This window comes from Apis cerana, linkage group LG14 (genome assembly GCF_029169275.1).
Source record: "Apis cerana isolate GH-2021 linkage group LG14, AcerK_1.0, whole genome shotgun sequence".
Taxonomy (NCBI): Eukaryota; Metazoa; Arthropoda; class Insecta; order Hymenoptera; family Apidae; genus Apis; species Apis cerana.
In genome coordinates, this window is record NC_083865.1 from 8,991,637 (window position 1) to 9,016,234 (window position 24,598).

At 39.1% G+C, this 24,598-nt stretch overlaps 1 protein-coding gene across 8 annotated transcripts in view; it reads right to left on the reverse strand.

Moving 5' to 3' along the window:
- Nucleotides 1–5,517: 5,517 nt before the first annotated feature.
- The window catches only part of LOC107998746 (extracellular serine/threonine protein CG31145), a 101,389-nt gene continuing 82,308 nt past the window's right edge, over nt 5,518–24,598 (reverse strand). For all 8 annotated transcript variants that reach the window (XM_062084612.1, XM_062084616.1, XM_062084615.1 and 5 more), the window contains 6 exons: nt 23,210–23,334; nt 20,071–20,146; nt 12,280–12,372; nt 11,794–12,098; nt 10,240–10,513; nt 5,518–6,714 (listed from right to left, as the gene is read on the reverse strand). In XM_062084612.1, coding sequence (XP_061940596.1) covers nt 6,513–6,714; nt 10,240–10,513; nt 11,794–12,098; nt 12,280–12,372; nt 20,071–20,146; nt 23,210–23,334 — 1,075 coding nt within the window. In that variant the 3' untranslated portion in view covers nt 5,518–6,512. The remainder of the gene's footprint in view (nt 6,715–10,239; nt 10,514–11,793; nt 12,099–12,279; nt 12,373–20,070; nt 20,147–23,209; nt 23,335–24,598) is intronic.

The following is a 24,598-nucleotide window of genomic DNA, read 5'->3' on the forward strand; positions in this document are numbered from 1 at the left end:
ATTAATATAAAAAGTTTGTTTAAAACTATAGTTTTAAAACGTGAGCTTAAAACTTTTAGTAAAAAAGGAGTAATTGTTACATCAAAATGAAAGTTCCTGATAAAATAGGTAAGTATTTTTTAAATATTCTATAATTAGAATTAGATAAAATGATGAAAAGATATTTTCTCTGGAAATATGGAGCTTAAAAAGATAAGTATAAAGATAAGTATAATATTTTCATTAAAATTTGCGTATAATCTAAATATAATGCATCAAAAAGTCAATTCTTGGAAATAACGTCAAATTCTTAGAATTTTCTTAGAAAATTTTCACTTTCAAAGTTCGAATTCAAAATTTTTGTTTACAAACAAAGATTTGTTTATTTACATTTTACATTTGTTTATTTACATTTTCAATGTTTATTTACAAAAATTTTCGAAAATTTATAAAAATTTCATATCGAAGTCTTAAAATTTTCGTTTGTTTGCAAACAATGGCCTGTTTATTTTGATTTTCAATGTTTATTTACATTTTTTTATTGTTTTGAGAAAATTCCTAGAAATGACGTCAATTTCCTGGAATTTTCGAAATATAAATTTTTTTATCAAATTTTATATACTTGTCTGTTCGATACTTACCTTTACTTACCTTTTATAATTGCTATTTCAGATGACATTATATGTTTTTTCAAAAGTTTTTCCAGTTTTCTTAGTTCCACAAATACTTACCGTTTAAAAACTTACCGTTTATAACTTAATTATAAATCAATTGATTTTAAAAAAAATATATAATAAAATTTTTAATGTTATATTTTTATAAATGGATGCATAAACTTAACATAAAAAAATTAAATGATTTAAATCTTACAAAAAGTTTTAATTAATGAAGGCGAACGAATAAAGAAATCGTCATCGTTTTTTAGCAAGCGCATGAATTTGTAAAGTAAATATAGACAAGGAAAGTAAATAGTGAAAAAAGGATAGAGATAGATTGAAAATTGTGAAATCAGCGCCATCTCCAGAGTGCCGCAAACGAAACTCGCGTAGAAAGGACAGAAAATAGTGGAAGAAGGATAGAGATAGAATTGTATTTGTGTGCCATCTCTTGAATATTTCTGAAAAAATATATTTTCTTTAATATTCAAGAGATGGCGCTAATTCTCAATTCTTGCTCTGACTTATCCTACTTTAAAGAAGTACCTTTAAAACCTGAAAGATAGCGTTAATGATTAATTCCTTTGTTATCTCTATCCTTCTCTTTCTATTTTCTGTCCTTTCTACATGAGTTTCATTTGCGGCACTCTGGAGATGGCGCTGATTTCACAATTTTTACCCTATCTCTGTCCTTTTCTCAATATTTACTTTCTTTGTCTACGTTTATTTCCTACACATTCCTATATATTTATACTCAAACGAGATAATTACAATAGTTGATTAATTTTTTTATCTTCACTGTTCAATATATTGATTAAAAATCTTAATAAAATCTATTCCAATCAATTTTTAGATACGATATATTACAAATAATTAGAATAAATCAGTAAAAATTAACGAGTTATTTATTTTACACATTTCGAAGAAAGAAAAATAAATTTTTATTTTAAGTATCTATTATATAAAAAATTTCTGCTCGTACTGATCTACGAAATTTAAGAAATATAAGAGACATTTTCCATTTATCATCTTTGATATCGAGAATTCTTGGCGCGTTACATAATTTTATCGCTGTAATCTCATTAAAAATAGAAAAGAAGAGTGTGCACAGGCATTCTGTTCGCGATGACTTAACGCGAGAATACGTCCATTTGAACGACAAAACTGCTCGACGAGCGAAAAGAAACATCCTCCAGCTTCTGTGAATCCTTTCTGATTATGCAAACGACGCATTAGAATGCATTCCATCGGAATGTTCGACATTCCTGTGGAAACTACGCCCCTCAAACCTTGCGCTACGCTGCATGCGACCGCTTATAATCTTCTAATATGAAAGAATCTTTCAAATATATAGCTTTTTGAAATGGTTATCGTTAGCGTGATGTTTCCTTTTGCAAAAAAAGAAAATTGCTATGATCTTCGAATTATATCACGGATCGAACGAAATGGTATATATGACGTACAAAGAATTAAAATCTTAAAATGGTAAAAATTGGTCGTAATATTTGGATTAAAAAATCGAAATCAATTTTTATAAATTGATTTTCTCAAAAAGGAGACGTTGCAGTCGAAGAAAAGGAAGAAGAGGAGGAGGAAGAAAAAGAAGAAAGAATCGAAGGGAAACGTGGATAATGTTTATCAGAGCGCATTGGACCGTGAGTTTTTCGCCTCTCCCCATAAATCAACCCTTAATGTTCGTCCCTTTGTGATCTTCGACGACATTCTCAACTTTCTTCCTCCGGTGGAAGAAATGTTAGTCGAGCAACTTTCTGCTTTCTTCCTTCGTGAAATCACCCTATCCCTCTCCCTGCCACTCCGATATAGATTTTTATTCGGCCAAAAAAGAAGAAAACTCACTCTCGAGGAGAGAAGTAACAACCATTTCATTTTATGCCCCGAACTGCCTTGCCGTGGTTATACGTAGATATAACCACTTTCGATGCTAATTTTCAACTATCCAACTTTTCTTCTTCCCGGGGACGATTATCATTACTGATGTATCGGAATAATAATAAAATGTTTCGTCCAACTTTTTACTTCATATTTATTCGACTCGTATTATTTATTTCCTGGCACTCAAACTCACGAGAAAGAATCACGAGAGAAAGAAAAGTTCTCGGAAAGAAAACGTTCCTCTTCATAAACATTCCATTGTTTGGAAATTTTTCGACACAGCTTCCCTCTCGATCCGATTTGATCGATTGATCTGCCGACCCTCCACCGTATCCACCATTAAATTATTCGCCATTTTTCGATGAACTATTCCACAAAGTTTAACCCAATAATCCAAGTTCCGCTCGGTAAATAAGTCCTGTTGACTCTTTCTCCCCCTCTCTCTCTCTCTGCGGGAAAGTCGAACGGTAAAGCAAGTGAAAGTTTTAAGTGGATAAAGTCGGCCGATGATCAGGCGTCGGGCTCGACTAGACTTCTCGGAAATTCGCGTTAGATCTCGAAGAACACACCTCTTGTGTCACAACGATCGTTTCCTCTCGAATAATATAACGATTTCGATTCCCCGATTACGATTAAATGAAAACCCGTTCTCAGTTTATCCCCCGCGAATTTCCACGCGACGTCGTCGAGTTGAAAACTTTTCCAGAGAATCGAGCGAATCTGCAGGATCTACGTATCCATCTCTCCCGTTAATACCTTTTCGAAAATCTGGGGAAACGTTTCGTTTTCGGCAAGATATAATCTTGAGAAACATCCGATCCCGAACGGAGGGAAAAGCTTTGCCCTTGGAGCGCAGATTTTACTCGCGATCGACTCGAGACGAGGTTTCGAAATGTCCCGACTTGTATTGTAAACTGGATAAGCAATAAGCATGGAGGAATCGTGGAAATTGCTGCTCGGTCTGGAAATTCGTCTGGATGGGAAATTGCGAGCTGTCAGGAAACAGACTGGTGGTTCTGGCCAGGACGTTTAACGTCATAGACAAAGCCGAGATTGCGTAATTAACAGGATATATCCTTGCCAATCCACCCCCTCCCCAGATCGGTGGCAAGGGGTTCCGCGTCTTGCAAAGGGGGATTGAGATCGTGTTACGCCCCTGTCGGTTACAGGAACCGGTTGCCAAAGCTGCTTAAGACGACTACCAAGATTGATTGGAATCCGGGCTTGCACGCGAACCACTCTCCTTTGCCCGCTTAGTCCCTTGTTTTTCAATTGTAATCCCTTTGATACACGTGATGCAGTTTCTAAGATTTCGGCCAAACGGTCGAATTAATTATTTACGAGCCGATCTCGAAGACGGGATTGGAAATTCAAATTCTTCGAATTTTCACACGCGCGCGAAACAGAGAGAGAGAGAGAGAGAGAAACTATTAATTTAATCCTTGCTCGAATTTTCACGCGCAACTTTCCTCCCTTGGACGAATTCAATTTGAAACGGCTTCGTTTGCACATACCTGAGATTCTCGATGGAAGAAGAGTTTTAAAGTTTTCGACACGATTATCTGATAATTGTTTGACGTAAATGGCGGCTTGATTAAGCGGTGAAGAATGGAAAGTTTTCGAATGGATGGTCGCACAGTTGGCGAGCTTTTATTGATCTTAAGTGAAAATTCGTCGTTTACCTTGGGCCACGTGAAAACTTTCGCCCAAGTTTAGGGGGAATGAGGGTAGCAGCGTCGTGGATAAATCGACGATTCACACGGAGGAACGTGTCAATTTTGCGAGAAAAAAAAAGAAAAATAAATAAATACATCTTCCAAAGATACGAAAAAAAAATTGATGGTCCTTGGAAATAGATTTAAGATTCAAAATTTCCAGAAGATCGAAAGTAGAATCAGAAAGTTTCGGGATTTTCAACTTTTTTTAATCACACTTTCGAAAGAAAAAAATTGCACCAACGAGTTTTCTAAAATTAAACATTATGAATTTTCTATTTATTTCTACGATTTTCTTTCTCTTTTTTTTCGTCCCGAGCGTTTCGTCTCGTCTCGTTTCTCGCGAAATAAAATTAGAACGAGACTCGACGTTGGTGAGCAAGTTTCGTAAAAGAGGAATAAAATTCGATAAAGGATCGAAACGGAGGAGGAAAAAAAAAAAAAAAAAGAAAAAAAAAGAAGGATGGTTGATAATGAAACTCGCCATTGGACAGCTTGGAAATCCTTAAATTATTATGGCGCGCGGTGTAATTAAAAGACCCGCTGAATCTTTTAGATTGGCTTAATGAAACTCGGCGAAAAAATTGATTTTTTTAATCGATATTGCGCTTCCTTTCCATTTTCAGTGTCTCTTAATATTGGCAATTATATCGAGCCTCGATTCAATTCGGTAGCTTAATTGGCTAATGGAAAATTATCGAGTTAAAAAATCGGGGAAAAAATGATTAAACGTTATTACTTCTAATTTTTCAAACATCCACGATATTCGTACGATTTTATTGTCGCGGGATAGGTGGAAAGAAGGTACTCGATTTTATGTTTTCTCGCTTAGAATTCTGTACTTCTTGAATAATTAGGAAGATGACGGAAGGAAAAGTGGAGAGAGAGAGAGAGAGAGAGAGAGAGTTTGATCGGCAAGTTCAACACGATATTTTAAGGTCTTGCACCAAGAAGTTGGGGCAAAACTTTGGGGCAAAAATTACAATATTAAATTGCGCGAAATTAATTCTGGAAAACTTTTTATATCTACCTCTTTACTTTGTTCCAAGTTAAGAAAGGGAAAGAAAATTTGATAAGCAGACTTACCAAACTTGGGTCGAGAAATGAAAAATCGAGTATTCTTAACGTATGTAAAGAAGAAAAAAAAAAATCGAAACCTCGTCCAATTATTTTATCAAAATAATCCCGTGTCCCCGTGAAGAATAGGTAGGGATAACAAGGAAGGGATAGAAGCAAGAGTTTCGGTAAAAAAAAGAAAAAATACATCGATGGGTACTTGCTCAACAGAATTTCTTTTCTTTTGCCTCCTTCCCTTCTCCCTCTCCCCTTCCCTTCTCCAAAGAAAAAAAAAAGAACACTTACGAGTTACATGTGCATTTCGAAAACATTCGCGCGTACGAAAAAGCACACATTAAAAAAGACACGCACACGCATAGCCTTTTTCACATGGATTTACATTCCATCTCGCACGCTGTTACGTATAATAATTCCACGGGGTGGAAATTGGATTCTTCCGGGTAAAAAAAGAATCTGACGCTAGATCGTCGATAATGCGATAAGTGCGTTGTGTTATCTCGAGGAACTCGGAAAATCGCCTTCATCCCCTTTAAAGATGATAAACGATAAACGTGCGAGCCGATAGATCGCCGCGCGACATTTCGACGAGGTTTCATCGGGTTGATGAACTCTGGAAACGCTCGATCGGATAACATTACACTCGTTATTTTCGACGATGAAACGCAGTTATCGTAAATATATCCAGCCCTGAAAAGCGACTCTATCGATTTTATATCTTTTACATATATATATATACATGGAAAGCAGGCGTTCCAAATGATTTTGATCTTAAAATTCTTCCCTTAATTACGATACATACACTATGTACAATCTCTTTGTACAACAACAGATTTTCTTTACGATAAAAACAAAAAAGAGAAAAAAAAACAGAGAAAGAATAAAATAGACTTGATATATATATAATATATAAACAACGATTAACAATATTCGAAAAAAAAAGAAATCTTAAAAAGAAAGTATCCTCGATAAAATATATATATATCTCTTATCTTTGTCCCTGTTATCTGTTCGCTCAACATTATTTTATACACGCATATTTTTACACGTTTTTTTTTTTTTTACAATAAATCTACATCGATCCATCATCACCAGTTAAAAGTCTCACTTCTTCTTCTTCTTCTTCTTCCCCTCGTTTCGTCAACGTTTCATCAGAATCTCTAATTCACACTAACGATACAATCGAAAGAAACGGCTAGGATCCGGTATCCTCCGTTTTCTCGTGGACGATTTGACTCGAATCCTCTCGATTCACACAGTCTCTGATCGCTTGAAGGATCACGCGCACCCTCCTGTCGAGGGCCGTCAGATGGGGTTCCCACAGAACGGGGGCCACTGGGTCCTTGGCCATGCTTTTTCGCAATGCCTCGCTCAGAGGGACTGGTCCGTTGTGAAATCTAGAAAAGAGAAAGGAAAAGAAAAGGAAAAAAAAAAAAAGAAAAAGAAAAGAAAGAGAAACAATGTTTCGGATATAAAATATGTTCGCACCATCCTCCTCCTCCGTTTTAATATCAACGTGATAATTCCTCGTGGATAAATTGTACGGGCGAGAGACGAACGAAACGACGACGACGAGGGTAAATTTGAAAACCCTTATGGGACGTCTCCCGACTCTCGCAACTCGAAATAAGCTTAAAATAAAATCCTAAAGATAAGCTTTTCTCCCCCGTGAAAACAGAGAGAGAGAGAGAGAAGAGGGATGGAATATCGAAAAGAATTTTCGCCCATTCCGAAACTCCGTTCGAAAATTCAAACACTCTTCCCCCTCTCCTCCCCGCTATCCTATCCTAAGAGAAAATTTGTGGTCGGATCCTCCTCGCCTCTTTCAATATTCACCGAATCAAAGTAATTCGATCGTTTTTAATAAACATGCAAATCGACAGGACGCAGAAGTCGTCGGAACTCGAAAGATTAAAAACGTGATCCTCTTTCTCTGTCTACGGCCATCCTCCCTCCCTCCCTCCCTCCCTCCCGGACGTATTGATCACAGGCAGAGGCAGAGAGCGCGAGGCGACAGAAATTTTTCAATAAAAATGCAAATGCTCGTAATTAGAAGTTTGACTCGACGAAAGGTAAGACACGTATCTTAGTATCTATCATCTCTCGTCACGCTCGCCTTCTTTTTTTTTTTTTTTTCTTACCTCTCCTAGAGGAAAAATTATAATATCTTTTTCTCTCTTTCTCTCTTCTTTCTCCCCAGTTCGAAATTTTCCACATTGGTCGAACGAATCCTTCGAGATTTCGAGACGTGGCTCGATAATATAGGATCCGGGTCTTTCTTGCGGAACAGGCAATGAATAAAGTATCGACTTGAGCAGACAGGTCGCGGATAGTATTTATAGCGTGTACAGGGTGATCCATTTTACTTTCGCGAAACAGAGATATTTGAAAAGGATATTTCAAATTTGATACAACTTTACGATATTTTACCACGTTATTTGCGTTATTATAACCTTTTAATTTCGATCATTTGGATTGGAATAATCTTTCGAATTTTGATAAAAGAGAAAGGAAAAGAAGAAATTTAGAAAATATTTGCAAGAAGAAAATCATGCTTATCGAGAAAAATTAAGAGAGATAAACTAATTGTTTAAAAGTTTATTATAATATTCCGTTTATTTTTCACCAGTCCACGTGTCGATAAATTCTTTTGTTTGCTTGCATAAAAATCGAGCGATAAAAGAATATAGAAAGGAAACTTGCCGACAATTTGTTTCTTAACTTTCGAATATACGTGGATGAAGAAAAACATTTGAACGTTATATCAATTGATATATATATATATAGTGGCTTTTTAACGGAGCCACCCAGTATACGCAGACTTGTGTGTATATTTAAGGACACATTCTCGAAGAAGCACGCGGATAAAAGTATTTTTCTGGCTGGCTACTTCTCGATGTCACAGGGGAACGTAGAAAAGCACGTTGCTCTCTGTCGAGAGGAGGATAAAGACTTGATCGAACAGCTTTTATACCATTCGAACGATTATGGTTTTCCAGGATATCGACGATCCTCAACGATGATCCATACGATTCTTTTTTAATATTTATCTAATATCGGAATATCATCTTTCGAACTTTAATCTAATTTGTCTTCTTTTATCGAAGTGTCAGATCGTTAAATTGTAAATTTAACGATCTAATAATCACGTTTAATAAAAAAAAAGGGAAAAAAGATATGGCCTTATATGGGCCTTTCCGTACGAAGATTGGATCAGCTGAACGAGAATTGAATGAAAACGAAGTCATAATGAAAGAGAAGTAACCATGACTGACACGATGAAGTAGCTGCAATGAAGTATCCACAGGATGCAATTATCCTATAATATTAGGTTTAATGGACAACGTGTGGGCTTCTTCAATGCGCCTTCCAACCGTCCAACACGATTTCATTCAAGATAGTTCGAGGCAGCCACGATAATAAGCCTTCCGATTAATTCGAAATTAGATACACGTTTATTTCTTCGCCGACCTTTCTCGTCTAAATTCTGCGCAATTATATAAATTTTCGAAGGAACTGAGACATTTGTATTTATTACGATAAATTATTAGGTTATCGCTGAAAGATTTTTTCCTACAGAATTGAATATAATTTTGAACAGATTGTAAGAATCAATTTTGAATTTAAAATTTGTCAAATCACAAATTGAACGATTCGGATGTAATTTTGAATACATTATAAGAATCGATATTTTCGAATTTAAAATTTGTTATTTTTTCCAAAAGTATTTCTAAAATTTTATTGAAAAAAAATGTTTCAAATTGAACGAGTTGGATATAATTTTAGACTGACATCAATTTCAATTCCTTCGCGTAGAAAACACGTAGAAAAATGATAAATCGCAACGAAACGATTTGTTACTTTCTCGGAAAAGCATCTCTTTCTGCGCCAAACAAAAAGAATAAAATTTCGAAATGGCAAGAATTTTGAGCAACGTTTCCAAGAATTTCAGGCGAGTAAGGATGAATCTCAATCGAACCGCGAATATATATATATATACACACACATAGAAAGATAAATCGAATGAGAAAAATGCAAAGGGATCCAGAGGGGAGAATTCAGAGAATCCCGAGATTACTCCTCCGCCACGGTGGAATTCAATCTACGAAATGTTCAAGTTTTATCGAGAACAGGTGTCGTGGACGGACGGCGCGGCAGAAAGGAAGGACGAAGCCGGTTTTTTTACTCGACTTAGCTCGCGCGTAACGACAACTTAAGCAACGTGTCGAACAAAATCGATAATCGTCCCATCGTATCGCGTCGGCCACCGTGCACGCGCGCACGTGTGTGTGTGTGTGTCGAAACGCGTGTCGGTGAAATCCGCTCTCGGCCCGAATTTATCGCGGCCGTAAAAAGCCCGTCGTCCTCGTCGTGAATCCGCATCAAAGCGGAGATTCACGAGCGACGCCTGCGACGGCCAATTCTGGTAAAACGTTTCACTCCGAAATCCGCCTTATCCAGCCCCGGGGGCCACGGCTCGTAAACTTTTCCCATCGTTTCCCTTTTTTCGAAATCCGCCGAGAGGCCCTCTCCTCCCGCTCTGAATTGTAAATTCGACCCGGATCGATCCTGTTCGCGACAGGACCGTGCCTCGATACCATCGCCATCACGGCTCTTCTCTCTCGCTCTCTCTCTCTATCTATCTATCTCCGCGATAGATAGACGGTTGGAAATTAATAGGAGGTCGGATGGGGGGCTTGGCTTGACTTACGAGTGGACGAGATAGATATCGAAATAGATCGATGGATTTTTCGAGCAAGGTTTAGTGGGGGTGAAGAACGGAGGATGGACGGAACGTGGATGGATCTTTTGAAGTCGATGACATTTTTACTGAATTTCTTTTAATGAAGGAAAGGAGGGGAGAAATGGGGAAAAATGGAGATTAGGAGGGTTTCGGGAGGGATTGGAGGAAGAGAACTTACTTTAGAAGGGTGCTTAGAGTCGTTTGCCTGATCATGCAACACTGTAAGATGGGGGCCAGGATGGAGATCTCGTCGTGGAAGGGTCTGCCAAATCCTCTTCCGTGATCCAAGTGCAGGGGAAACGTGTTGTTGCCGAAAATCTTGAACGTCTCGTAATGGTGTCTATCCATGTTCCCCATGAGGAAGTCTAAGACAGCCATGTCCATTAGATCCAGCAACCTTCTACCCTCGTGATAGGGTGGGATCTCTTTCACGAGGGAACAGTAATCCGAATCTGAAAAAATACATATTCCCGGATGGAAGATTGAAAAACATTTTCTTCATTACCGTCATTTTAATTAAAGACATCGTATGATATACGAGCCGAGCTTAAAATAGATTTATACTTATTTTTTTCTGCGTGAAATTTTAATACCCGATGGATATACATTCGTATATTAACCAGTTTATGAAGCGAATCATGAAAAGCTACGCAACCTTCTAAAATTTTCAAACCGTCTGCCTATCAAATATTCACCGAGCCGCTCGAAAATTTACTTTTATCGCCAACAATTTGTTCAAACTTCTACACGTTTCGATTTTCAATCTTTTTAAATCTTGCTTTATATTTGAAAAAAAAAATCTTTACGCCAATATCTTATTACCAGAATATCCATCCCCGAATAATAAAATTAACTTTGAAACGTCTTGTTAAAAATCAACAAAACTCGGAATTATTAATCGAACCACGAGCGATTAATTCGCAGAATCGGCGTTATCTCCTCCTCCGTTAAACCGGTTTTCGTTTCATCTCGATACGTTTGCTTTCCTGAAATATCGTCGTCGAATCACCGACTATAATTTTTGATAATTCGATATCCCTGTCTCTCTCGCTCAACCGACCTACCCCAAATCGTCTACCTGCGCAGCGGTCACTGATTTAACTGCTTTTTGCCACTACTACCACCACCAGACGTGCGTAAACAATTTCTAGAGTGAGAGAGACAGAGATAGGGAGAGTGAGAGGGGAAGGGAGGGAAAGTAGGTCACGGCGTTTCCCTAGAACTTGAATCCACCATTCATCTTACACGCTATCGGCTCCTATATCTCGGCAACCATTGAACGTATCGACATCAAACAAAGTGCATTATGGAGAGTACGTTCCCGGCTACGTATCGAGCTATACCCAATGGAAAATTGGATGGATGTATTTTGCAATCGTGGTTAAGAAGAACGGATCGCTACTAGAATGGTCATGTTTTCGAACGATTAATAGAGGAATCGTTTCTCTCTCTCTCTCTTTTTTTTTTAATAAATCAAACTTTCTTATTTATTTAAAAAAAAAAAAAAGAACGCTCTATGGTGTTTTGAAAATATCAGAGTCCTTTCATCGTACCTTTTCTCTTTTTTCTTCTTCGCTTCTTTTTTTTTTTACTTAACACGAAACTTCACGAATCAACGGTATATTATAGAAAGGGCTCCTATTTTCAGACTAGAGAGAATTGGCCGGGCGATAAATAATAATCGGAGGAAAAATGTAACGATAAATGGCGGGGGAGGGGAAAAAAACCTCACCATGCTCCCACTGGGCCTTCTTCCTCTTGTGATAACTCCTCCGCCAGGGGTGTCTCCATGCCTTCCTCGCGACGAAAGATTTATCCGGCAAGAAAGCGGCGAAACTGCCTTCAAGGGTGTCCGGATTTCCGCAAATCGCGTGCGCCGTATCGCAGTAATAACTGCACTTGCCGTGGAAGCAGATATTACCGGCCGGGCTGACGAAGAACGTCTTCAGCAGTTCGCCGTCGGCGATCTGATAAATCTCCGTCGTTAGGTTCAACGTTCGCCCTGTAACTGGCATCGCCCTCCTGAATCCAAGCAGCCTGTAACGGGGCAAACTTTTATCATTTCGAGATTTTCGAGAGAGGCAGGAGAAGAAACTCGTCTCCAATTGTCTCCTTCCCCATTCCTTTTTTATCGACCATATAAAAATAATACGATACAGCATCGACAGAATATAAAAATCCATGTAACATAAAAATAATATCGAAATGGTCGAGTTACCTGTCCAAGTGGAACGCGGCGATCTCGGCCGTGTGCCTCTCGAAATCGGTGAAGTAGAAGTGATTGGGCAGAGTTTGTTGTTCCCTTGGAAACCTGTACATAAGCATAAACAGACGTAATAACGAGTCGTGGAACGTTTCTGGAAACGTTCAGGGCAAACAAGGGGAATCTGCATTTTCGTTATACGCGAATAATACACTCGTGTTTTTCGATCCAACATCCCGTGGAAAATTTCTCCTTTTTTCCCGGGGAAATATTTTTGCCCCCCCCCTTTCAAGGGCGAGAAGATACGCGAACGAGAATAAACGAGAGGATCTATATACTCAACCCGAAAACACGGGAGTTGGAAAGTAATTTCCATTTTCGCGACAATGTTGAATCGTTCGGGAAGAAATCCTCGCCCTCCCCGTAATTGCGCCACGACATCTCAATTTATCACGTTCGTTCTCACTTTCTCGAAGGAATAACTTCTACTTGCAGCAGCGGTCAACGATGGAATTGAATCGAAAGAAGGAAGGAAGGAAGGAAGGAAGGAAAGAAAGAAAAAGGAATTTCTCTATTCTCAATTTCGTGTTTGTTATTTCGAGAGAAAAATATTTATCTCGTTTCAAGGCCGTGACACGTGCAACTCCGCGACAGTTTCGAATTCAGTCGGAATTCAGGAGGAGACGATTTCTCGAGAAAGCATAACCGAGAGAATAGGCAAGGGGGAGGGGAGGGCAGGGGGAAGAGAAACGGTTCCTCTTCTTTTTCCACGTCTTCCATCGCGAGAGTCGACGGCGATAAATAAAAAAAACCGTCCCCGGGGAATCCTTCTCCGCTACGTGTGCACCTTTCCTCGCGAAAATATGGCGGAGGAACGAGAACAGAGGAGGCAGAATTCCGTCGATGTACCGTGACGTTGAACGAGTGGATACCGAGCGCTATCGAATATGTAAATAATCGAGTATATAGATATGGCGGGTGAAACGGATCTCTGTTGTTGTTTGGATCGAAATAAGCCGAATTTTTTAATAAAAGTCAATCTTCGATTCTCGACGCCATCGCGCCCCTGCGTCGATTCCAACTTTTACCTCGAACTTCGAATTAAAATCCGTTCGGAATCACCGAAATATCCTCCCATTAACCCAGTCTTCGAACTCGGTATTACGTTTTATCAATGTCCGGGCGAAAATAATTCTCACCAATCGCTCTTCACTCTTCATCGAAAAAATGATCTTACACTTTGTAATCATGAACCGAACTGAACACCATCGACTCGAACTCGTTCGATATAATTGGGAGGGGCACGTCACTGAAATCTCGTTGTCAAAGATTAACGATAACGATATTTCACAGAATGAAATAAGACAGAAAATTCTTTTGGTAAAATATTTATCAACGATGCGCAAGATTTCTTCTAAATTCTCTCCAAGCGAAATTCAAGGATGGAAAAATTCGATCTTGAAATTGGAGAAATCTATATTGCAGAGCAAACAGCATGGTGAATTGTCGAAACTCTCTTTATCATTTTCCGAATCGAAATATGAGGAAGTTCACTGCTTTTACTACGCCTCGTTCCAAAAGATGGAAACGAAACGTTTAATTCGTATCACGATTTTCTTCCAAAGTCTCGAACGCTTTGAGAAAAAAAGATGCTCAATTTTCTACTTAAGAACTTTCCAAAATATCCATTTTTCGATTCTCCCTCGACTTCCGATACAATTTCGAATCTCCATCTCCAAAACTTCCTCCATCGATTAATTAAAACGAAAAAAAAAAAAGAAACGTTCAATTTCGCGAAACATCACACAGAGATCGGAGACGTTGGTTAAGAATTGAAGACATCCAAGGTGGAAAGGGATCGTCTCTTCTTATCTGGAAGAAAAACGATTTTGAGAAAGAAGCAGAGGAGGAACCGTGAAAAAAAAAACGCGGCGCTTCGAGGAACTTTTCCAAGCAGTCTTGGCTAATTAATACGACGGTCGCGCGGTAATTAGCGCGTAATTTGCATCCGATTAAAAGTTAACTGGCCGTCTCAGGGACCTCTGCCAAGCCAACTCTTCCCGCCTGACCTTCCGACACCGCGCCATAATTCTGTTTACCCAAACAGAAGCAGCCCCTTCTCCTTCTCGGCTCAAGAATTTTTTCCACATTGTCTGCGGCTCCACGACAGGGGAAAGATAACCGGATATTTGGTCGAAATAATTGCCTGGAATAAGAGCCCCGTCTCGCTGCTATTTTATATTCAAATGAACCGCTTTGGACGCGATTTATTTCCGCGCGCAAATATTAATTGCATCGGCGAGGACCTCGAGAGAGAAGGAGAGAGGGAGAGGGAGAGATTTATAGGTCAGATTAGAAGAATTACTTTACTTTCCGCCCGTCTCGATCTGGAATACTCGTTTTTTCTTTCTTTTTTTTTTTTTTTTTTGTCAAGACAAATTGAATCGAATTAATAGATTTCGAAGAACAGTGATAAATGGTGAAATAATCGAGAGGCAGAAATGGGGTTTCGATCCATACTTTTCTACTTTTAGGATAATTTATTGGCGATAATTTTCTAGTTTCGTTTATTTTTTTTCCCCCCTCCCACTTCTAATAAAATATTCCTTATAAATTTGAAATACGATTTGAACATTTTATATATATATATATATATACGTTTATAAGGTTTAATTTCAAAAGATATATATAACGATAAATTCTGATTTACTCTTTGAAAAATTTACAACGACGTCGATCGCAAAATATTTTTCAAGCGCATGGACCATTAGAGAATGAATTATTCACCCGTCGTTCTCCAATTATTTTCCTCTTGTATTCTTTTTTTTTTTTACGAATTTCACAAATTCTTGAGCCTCGATCACCGAATAAATTTTCCACCCGATTGTCTACACAATTTTCATTGCGCGGAGCAATAATTCTCGCGCGAGTCACGTATGTATACTCGAGATTTTTGTAAAAAACGGGAGGGGAAAAGTCGGTTCCATTCGGATTCGCGGCGCCGTGAATGATCGAACGCTGATCGCGTCCACGACTAATGATGTAGGTCGATGGTAATTATTGCTGCACGATTAGTCGACGAGGTAAATCGGCAAATGAGAAACGTCTGACCTCCACTGATCACCCATCTCTATTTTTCCCCCCTGAAGCAAACGAATTCACTTAAAACACACATACACCAATTAAAATTTAATCGTCCAGATCGGTTGGAAACAAGCTGTATATACGCTTTCAGCTGAATCGTGTTTTCAAACTCGATTTATTACCTTTCACGGTCCTTTATCGCGATGAAACTTAAGAAAGTTCTTTGAAGCGAGGCAAAGAGGGAAATTATCGAAATTTGTTAAATAAAATATGAGGGAAGGGTTAGAAAAGAAAGGTGTTTTTAATAATGGAGGATAGTGAGAGGGTGAGGGAGGATTCCGAGGGCAAAGTTCCGCGGCAAATTTAATAACGAGAACTTGGGTAAGAGGGAAGGAAGGAAAGGAGGGAGAGAGGAAAACTTCTGTTTCTCGCAAATCGTAACTGACAAATTTATTTTTAATAAAATCGTTTCACCGAATAAACACCCGAGTCGATCTTTTCAATCGATTCCTGAGAAAATCAAATCGATTTTTCCAAGTGAAAACGACCGAAAAATCACCGAAATTCGTATAAAAAGAATCGGAGCTTGTTGCCGAATGTTGCAGAGGTTGGCCCAATCAAAGGCCCTTGAAGCTCGAGAGGGCGCGATAAAAAGAATCTAGAAGAAGCGAAGAAATAATTTCGCGGAGGAGAACTCGTCGTGAGAAATTGTTCATTCGACGAGTCTCTTCTTCCTTTACTTTAAGAGAGGTAAAAATAGACAGAAAGGAGAAGAAGAAGAAGGAAAGAAGAAGATGTGAAGGTTTAGGGATGAAAGAGAGAGAGAGAAAGGGAGAAAGAAAGGCAGCAGCGGTTCGTTTTTTCGAAAGAGAAAGAGAGAGGGGGAGAGAGAGGTGTCTTCCTCCTTAACGTGTAACGAGAGCTTATTGCGGGATTGGCGGCGGGATTGGGACGGTGGCAATTTCGTCCTCGAATTCTCCATCTCTCCCTCCCCCTTCCTCGTTCGCACGACGCCCCTCGACGCCAGCGCTTTTCGTATCGCCTTCGTCAGGGAGGATGGGTCCTCCAGGCCGGAAAACTTTCCCTGAAAACTTATTGCCCAACTTATTACCGGAGTTTAAGCCGTCCTCGGCCACTTATCGTGGAATCTTCGGCCGACCGGAAGTTTAAAAGGGGCAAGAGTGTGTGTGTGTGTACGGAGAGAAGAGGAGGAGGAGGAGGAGGATAAAAAGGAGTCGCAATAAGCGTTCGAACGAGGCTCACTTGTCTCGAATTCTCCCTCCGCTTCGCGATATTACGTTTTCTCTGCTTTATTCTTCCACTTCCCCAACAGTTCCGCCAACCGGTACGACGATGGGAATTTGGAACGAGTGTAACGAGGGAAAATTGGCGAGAACTGCCGCCTGAAACTCATGGAAGGTAAGAAAGAGGAAAGAAAGAATCGAGAAGCGAGAGAGGATTAAATTAATCGAAACGATTGTCATATCTTTGGAAAGATGTTTTTTGGTAAATAATAATAATATTCCTTCCACGATCTTTTTAATCTCTTTTATGAATTTATGAATTTCACAGGTGTGTAAGGGAGATATAGAATCTGGTAAACGAGGCCAAGATATTACGAAGAAGAAAAAGGAAGAAAGTAAATTCGTATCAAATAGTCAGCTGGCTAATAACTTTCATTCTCACGCCGCCCAGTGGTTCGAATAATAGGAATATAACTGGACAAAATTACTTTTTTCCACTTATATATGATTCTAGATTTAATTTTTAGAAAACGGTACTGATTTTTATTATAATTTATTATTTCTTTAAAAATTAACATTGCATTTAATTAGTATAGAATAAAAAAGAAAATACATAATAATCAATATATAAAAATATATAAATATATAAATATTCGTGATTTGAACCCTTAAGTAACCGCGCAAAATTTACGTGGCAGCAAAAATCTTGTAGCAAGCAATTAATTTAGAAAACGCTTCGAATTTGACAAACGTACAATAAACTGAATCTTGAGAATTAGAAATGTATTCTAAAGAAACGGATGTTAAAGAAAAAATGCTTATTAAAAAAAGAAATTATGGATATTTGCTAAGAGATGCTCTCGATAATCCTATCCTATAAATTATCCATATAGGCCAAATATGGATCTAAATTTAGTGATAATAACAAAAGAACGATAAAAAACAATAAAAATGAAAATTATAAAATAAAGAAAGCATTGTAAGAAGACATACCGTATATCGATTGTTCAAAAATTGAAAGAAACAAAAGAATTGCCAAAGTTAGGAATTATTATTGCCAAATTATTATTGCTTATTTCTCCAAAATATAACAATGAATATAAAAATGCATATATTATAATATAGAATATCTTAAAATTAATTCATAAATATCAACGGCTAGATCCTTGCTGACGTAAACATTAAAATTAATTTTAATATAGTTTTGCAAAGTTCTGCGAATCAAATATGTATCAGTAAAAAAAAAAATAAAAAGTTTCCAGTTTTCATACACTCATCTTGTTGGAACGATATGGAACATATGAAAAATCAAATTATTACATCCTGTAAATTTCTAATATTAATAATATTAATTAAACTTTAATTTATGAAAAAAGAAACTTATTAATTAATAACGATTTAAATTAAAATAGATGTTTCGAGATGTTATATCCGTTACAAAATTGAAAGTTAAATCGAAGCTTATCGATAAATTTACAGAATATTTCTCAATTATTGAAACATGACCGATCAGTTGTCACATTAATTGTTTGCCTATACAAATTATTTTGTTCAATCTAAATAGTTTAAAAAGAGATTTGAAATTTTAACGCGTAAGAATTGTACATTACATGGAAACAATTATTTTTACTTAAAAATAAATCCAATTATAAACATTACGTACATTATTCTTACCACTGCGCGCCATCTTTGCTCCCCAAACAGGAAAGAGATTCTTCCTGGGACACGAGGAAAGTGACAAAGAGGAGGAGATGGAGAGACAGAGATAGGATTTTTCTTACCACACGGTTGACGAACTTACGTGGATGGGATTACGAGCACAATTACATAAGTGGAGGGCCAGCCAAGTGTCTCGTGCCGTGTGAGAGGGCCGCTCTAACTTCTCTTTCTCTTTCCTCCCCTCCATCTTCACGGAAAACGTGATACGTCACATCCTCCTATTGTCTCCAAGAACACTTTGGAGAAGAGCAAAGAGGAAACGAGCATCGAGGGTGGCAGTCGCAAAAAACCTTTTTGGACACGTCCATTTCCCCTGGTTAAAATAATGCCAACGGCGGAATTGTAAAATGGAACGTAGGACTTTCCTTTTATAACCGCGGATACCACTTATTATTAAAGAGATTACGAAGATTATGAAGCCAACGACCGTTAAAAGATTCCTTTAAAATCGCCCCTTGAAAAAATCATTTAAAGAGGGATATCCTCTTAACCGTGAATAGTCGTCCATCATCCTCGAATTCCAAGAAGAGTTTTCCAAGAAGAAACTTCGATTAAGCTAATTGGACGGTTAATCGAGTTTCTAATTTCTTATTATTGCCAGAAATACAGAATTCCTCTTCCCACCAATGTTAAATCCCTCCAATATTTATTGGAGAGAAGGCGGATTTGTTTTGTCGCTTATACAGGTCAATTGCCCATCGAAATCGCGAAATATATATATATATATATATGTCGGCATTAATTCTCCCCTTCTTATCGACCGTGATATTTCGCGATAAGCCTCCTCCGTGGCGGATTGCGGTGAAAAGCTACGTCACAACGGACAAACACTGGGCCAAGTAATTTCAAGCTCGTTTCGACCTGGAAACACCAAACTTTCCTCGCCCTATCTTCAGCTCCATTGCACCCTCGTTCCCCTAATTTCTGCTTCTTAATTGCGACCGCGACTTATACTTGCCAGAAATAATAAATCGTCATCGGTGCACGAAGCGATGCAAAGAGAAAAAGAAAGAAAAGGAGAAAGAATAAGGAGGATTAGAAAGTTCGTAAATTATTTCCGCAAAGTTGGCAGAAATAAGTAGACGAATAATTTCTTTTCACGGGCAGAAATTAAATTACGAGGTTTATTTTATATTCTCTCTGGTAAATAGGAGAAGAAGAAGGGTGCAACAACTTATATAAGACGGTAAGGGATTCGAGTCGTAAGGATTAAACGCAGGTATATAACTTGCGCAGAGATTCGTGCAAGTTTGGCGATCAAATAAATTGTTAATCCCCGGGGAGCTAAATATCCGAGGAATTAAACGCCCCCCGCCCGATCCCGTCTCGCCCCGCGAGATTATCGTAGAAATAATTTTTTAATCGTTTCCTTCAAACTTTCTCTCCTCCCTTCTCATTTCTTCGTCTCGTTTTTAATTTTCGTTTCTCGAGAAGAAGCGATAAGGGACGGGTGATCCTCTGACAATCTCTCGAGTTTCTTCGATCTCGGATAGAGGTGAGAAAAATAATCCAAGTCGTTTCGCTAGTTATCTCGTATCTCATCGGGAGCACGAGGATTGTATCGACGAGGGAAAGTTTTAATTGTCCCCTTCCCTGAATTTTATTTCAAGGGAAGATATATAACTTGGAGAAGTTTGCTCCGACGATGATAAAGCGGGCGAGATTTTTCAATTTTCCTCCTCGAATCAATCGATCCGATCCTCCTTCCTTCAACTTCTTTTAAATGTGAACGAACGCGGATATTGTAAATTGTACTCACCTCATGGGTTTGAACAGCGCCTGCATGTTGGAATAATTTATCTGCAGCTTCAGCTGGGTACCGCCCTCTTTTTGAACTGTGGAAAGAAAAAAAAAAAAAAGATTGGATAAAGATCAGATCGGTTCGAATCGAATCGAGACAATCGGGCACGATCGCGTGAAATTTTGTACTCTCCTCGTAGGGGATAATAAACGAGCAATTTGAAGAAGGAATAACGAAGAGCAAAAACGTAGAGGAGACACGCTCGAATGTTTGGCAGATTATAAAAATTAAATCCAAAGTTAAATCCAAGCTGGTAAAAACAGGGTGGCGGGAAAAAGACTTTCTCTGTAAAATCCATTAGTATTAAAACGTTGTATTTCCAATGTAAAAATACGGGGAATTGAATTTAATCCAAAGTTTTTCGCGATATGAAATAATAATTTCGCAATTTCACGGTTTAAGGGAGGAAAAACAGGTCTCGTTCTCGAGAACGAAGGAGGAAAATTTCTTTCCACGCACGAGGAGAGTGAATATCGATCGTCCCCCACTGTGTCAATTTCATAAATGATATATGCCTAATTTACGGTGCCAGCCGTCCGAGTTGCCCGCGGTCAATTTATCACCGCAGGACAATTAATCGTCGACTGCTGTCGCGTCGCTGAAATTATCGACTTCAACTACTTAGACCTTGTCAGCTTAAGCCCGCTCTGTCTACTCGATAGAAAAAAGAAAAGAGGGAAAAAACAATTTACCAATTATTTTCCTTCGAAGCTGGCTTATTACGCAAAAAATATTAATTCGTCATTTTTCCAATTATTGCGATGAAACGCGTAGTATGACATCTGTGGCCGAGTCAGACAATATTGAAACTTGTGTGCAATTAAAATCGGCATTGAACGATTATGCAACGGGACGGAATGAAAAAGACCTTTGTTGCATAGTTTATTAAACTCGATTACGCGATTAAAATAGTTCGTGGAATATTTCGAAGGTTAACTTCTCTCGTGAAGCGAATTCACGATGGCTCTACACATCTCCGGATACACATCGATTTTCGAACTCGACTGCGTGGTATATAGCCTCCTACCTTGAACTCGGCTAAAGTTCAGAGGTCATCTTTTTCGAGAGAGAGAGAGAGAGAAGTTTGGAAAAGCTTTGGCAGAGCGTGTAAAGTAAAACTCATGTGTGCGTTTGCGACGTTTATCGACTGCCAATCGGTCGATCGTTCGAATCAACGTTACAATTCCCTTTAATTTCTCTCGTACACGATAAAACTGGCCAATGAAAATCGCGAAAATATTCGCGAAATATCATGAAATTATATATATATATGTTTTTATCGAAACGAGGATATCCGCGATTTCCCTATAATTTAATCATCGTCCTTGGAAGTGGGATCCTTTGTCTCTGTTCCGTCTCCTCCCCAGATCGCCGGATCTAATTTCCCCGAGCGGCTCGATACCGCTTAATAATTACATCCCCGTCGACACTGCTCGCCACTTCATTCAACTTCCCTTCCTCGACTCCCGCGATTTGTTCGACAACCTATCGCCCCTACGCCTCCCCCCCTATCAAAATTACATCCATCGATCCTGCCAGTTTCTCGCCAATCGGCCGTTAACTAACAAGCGTATCGAGTTCTCCTTTGAATCTCCGCTTTTATCCGCTCTCAACGATCAAGAAGCGTAAAAGAATTGGAGAGAATTTGTTGCAAACAAACGAGCAAAGAGAAAGAGAGGGGGGAAGGGTGCGAAAAACGAACCGATCGACTCGATTCGAAGGAGGAATTGTCGGATAAGATGTGGATGGAGAGAGATACTGGGAGGAAGAGGGAAAATGACGCGTGTCGCGAATATAAATAATGAAGAGGAGAGGAGAGGAGAGGAGAGGCGATCGAGGGCGGAAATTGAGCGTAAAACTCTCGTGCCAACTCTAATTTTAAAGCGTTACGCTCGGAAAGTCGGCGGGAAGAGTGATCCCGATCTTTTCATCCTCCCCCGCTTCCCTCCTCCTCTTCCCCTCCGAATGGATCGAGCGATGGCGCGGCATTGTTAGTCAATGAACCACGTAGTAGCAATTACCAAGCACAAAGCCACGGTCACAATAACACCGGTTAATTGTCTGGCTTCATGGGCCAGCAGAGGAATTAATTTCCAACAGAGAAGATTATTACGCCGCCGTTTTCAGATTAATTTTATATCGGCTCGTCTAATCTTCTCTCTCTCTCTTCATCTATCTATCTATCTCCTCTTTCACGTTTCATTCGTTACGACGGTTCCGTGAATCCCTTCCCCCGCGAGTGCTGTGCGTACAGCACGCTTTGTTCGTCGAGTATGTTGCAATAATTGATATGACGGGCAGAAGAGACAATCGGGCTTTGATCGAACAGCCTTATTGTGATTTTAAATATTATTCCTTCTTCTTTCTTTTTAAACCGAGTGATCTTGAATAAAGCTCGTTTGAAACCTCGTCCCATTCGTTACAGATTTCTTTAAATTTCTCCAACACACATTCTCCCCCTATTTATAATCTTTTGTTCTTCGAGTTCACGTTGCTCTGTGACGAGACGCAACGTTTAAAAAGACGCGTAGAATCACGGTGTGGAACGTCAAGTAAACGAGAACGACTCGGAAAGAAACGTCTATCCATTGTTCTTGAAATACTTTACGATAAAATTAGGTTAGAAATCTTTTTTCGAGTTAGAATTGGGGAGGCAACGACAATTAAACAGAATCTCTCTTTCTCCCCTCCTGATAAATTTCGTTCATTGCCATGGAGCCACACAAAGAGGCAGAGGAAAGACGTCAATTTATTTTAACCGAGGTAAAATTTAATAAACGTCCACGTACGGGACGCTGCCGGCTCACCATTTATTATTTCCTTTAAGGAAAAATTCCAGGCACGATTTGCGTGCACTGTCGCTCGAAAATTTATATTACAGCGTGTTCGATCGTGTAGCATTGTCCGCTGATGGAAGAAATTCGAGGATGCCGGTATGTTCAAAGAATCTCGATTAATATCGTACGCTTCTGTTCCCTCCCTCCTTCTCCCCTCCCCCTCTCCCTCCTCTCGCCAAGGCTGACCAACGACCGTCCGTTTCCACTACTGATCCTCGACATTCATCTACCTCGAGAAAACGTAAGCAAGGCTCACTCACCGACGTGAACTATAGGCCTCGTCGCGATTTCGTGCAACAATTGGTCCACGTACTTCGACCTCTCCGGGTACAGTTCTATCCTCGAGATTTGCAGATGGAATCTCTCCAACGTCGAACTGTTCTTCCTGAAACAAAACGAACAACACGCTCCTGTGAGTGACAATCTCCAAATGAAAAAAAGAAAAAACTTCGATCGTATAAGAAAGGCGTAGCGTAGAAAAAAAGAGGGCAGAATTTTTCTTTGCGAGAAGAGACATAAATTCCAGAGGAAGAATCTAGATTTCAGAGAGCGCGACCTTTTGAAAGCGCCGTTGCAAGCCCTCTGTCGACGAGTCTGACCTCTTACGCGCGATGGAGGCCATCCCATGGCGGGATACACGGTTAAGGGATGCTTCAGGTTTCGTATGCGTGACACGTGTCTACCATAACGTTTCATAAGATTTCCACCAGTTCACCGAAACTGGTAGATATTTCATCCCCTTTTCCAAGAGCGCAACTTTTTTCTTTCTCTTCCTTCCATACTTTCAGTTCGACCATTCCAAGTGAGAACAGTCGGATCCTTTATCCGCGGGGAATGGACTTTTTACAGCGGCCATTACTCAATTCTTATTTGCATAGCGTTTATATAGGTATTGTTTCCGTTGCTTTTAACGCTTTCGAGATTTCCTTTCGTTCCGGTATTGCGGAAGGATAGAAGAAGGGGGACAAAGGAGAGGAGGTTGTCTCGCGGTGAAATGGTCGATCAGCGAAAAATTCCTCGCCGCTTTTTTCCCCCTTTTAACCTTTCGAGAGAAGGGGAATCGCAGAATGGGCGAGTCGTCGCTTGCGATCGCAATGTTCAATCTTGGCGAATTATCTCGAGAATCGAACGAGCGATTCGACTTACGAAGAAGGCTTTCGATCGCTTTCCAACATCGTAGAGATTAATATTCGTTGTAATTTTCTTTGTGCGAAAATAAAGGCCTGTTAAATTTAAATCGTTAATAAGCCCGATTGGAATAGATTTTCAGAAAGAATTCGTTTCGAACGCCGTTTCTATTGCTATTTTTAATTTCGAGGCAATTAAATAATTTCCATTAATTTCTTGGCCACGTCGAAGAATCAGGTCACGAGAATTTCCTCTCGTCACCGATGAAGTTGCCCGCGATATTGAAATCAGTTGCTCCGAATGAACACGATTTACGTCGAAAACATCTGACAGCCTCAACTTTCCCAACTCGAAAGTGGAAAATCTCAATCGGTCTTTTTCTCCGTACTCGAGGAGGTATTACCACGAAAATATGGACAAAATCTCATAGAAGTTATTCTCTATTTGAGGGGAAAAAAAAAATCTTCCAACGATTCTTCTCATTTCTCGATACGTCGAATTATGCTACGTACGATACAATA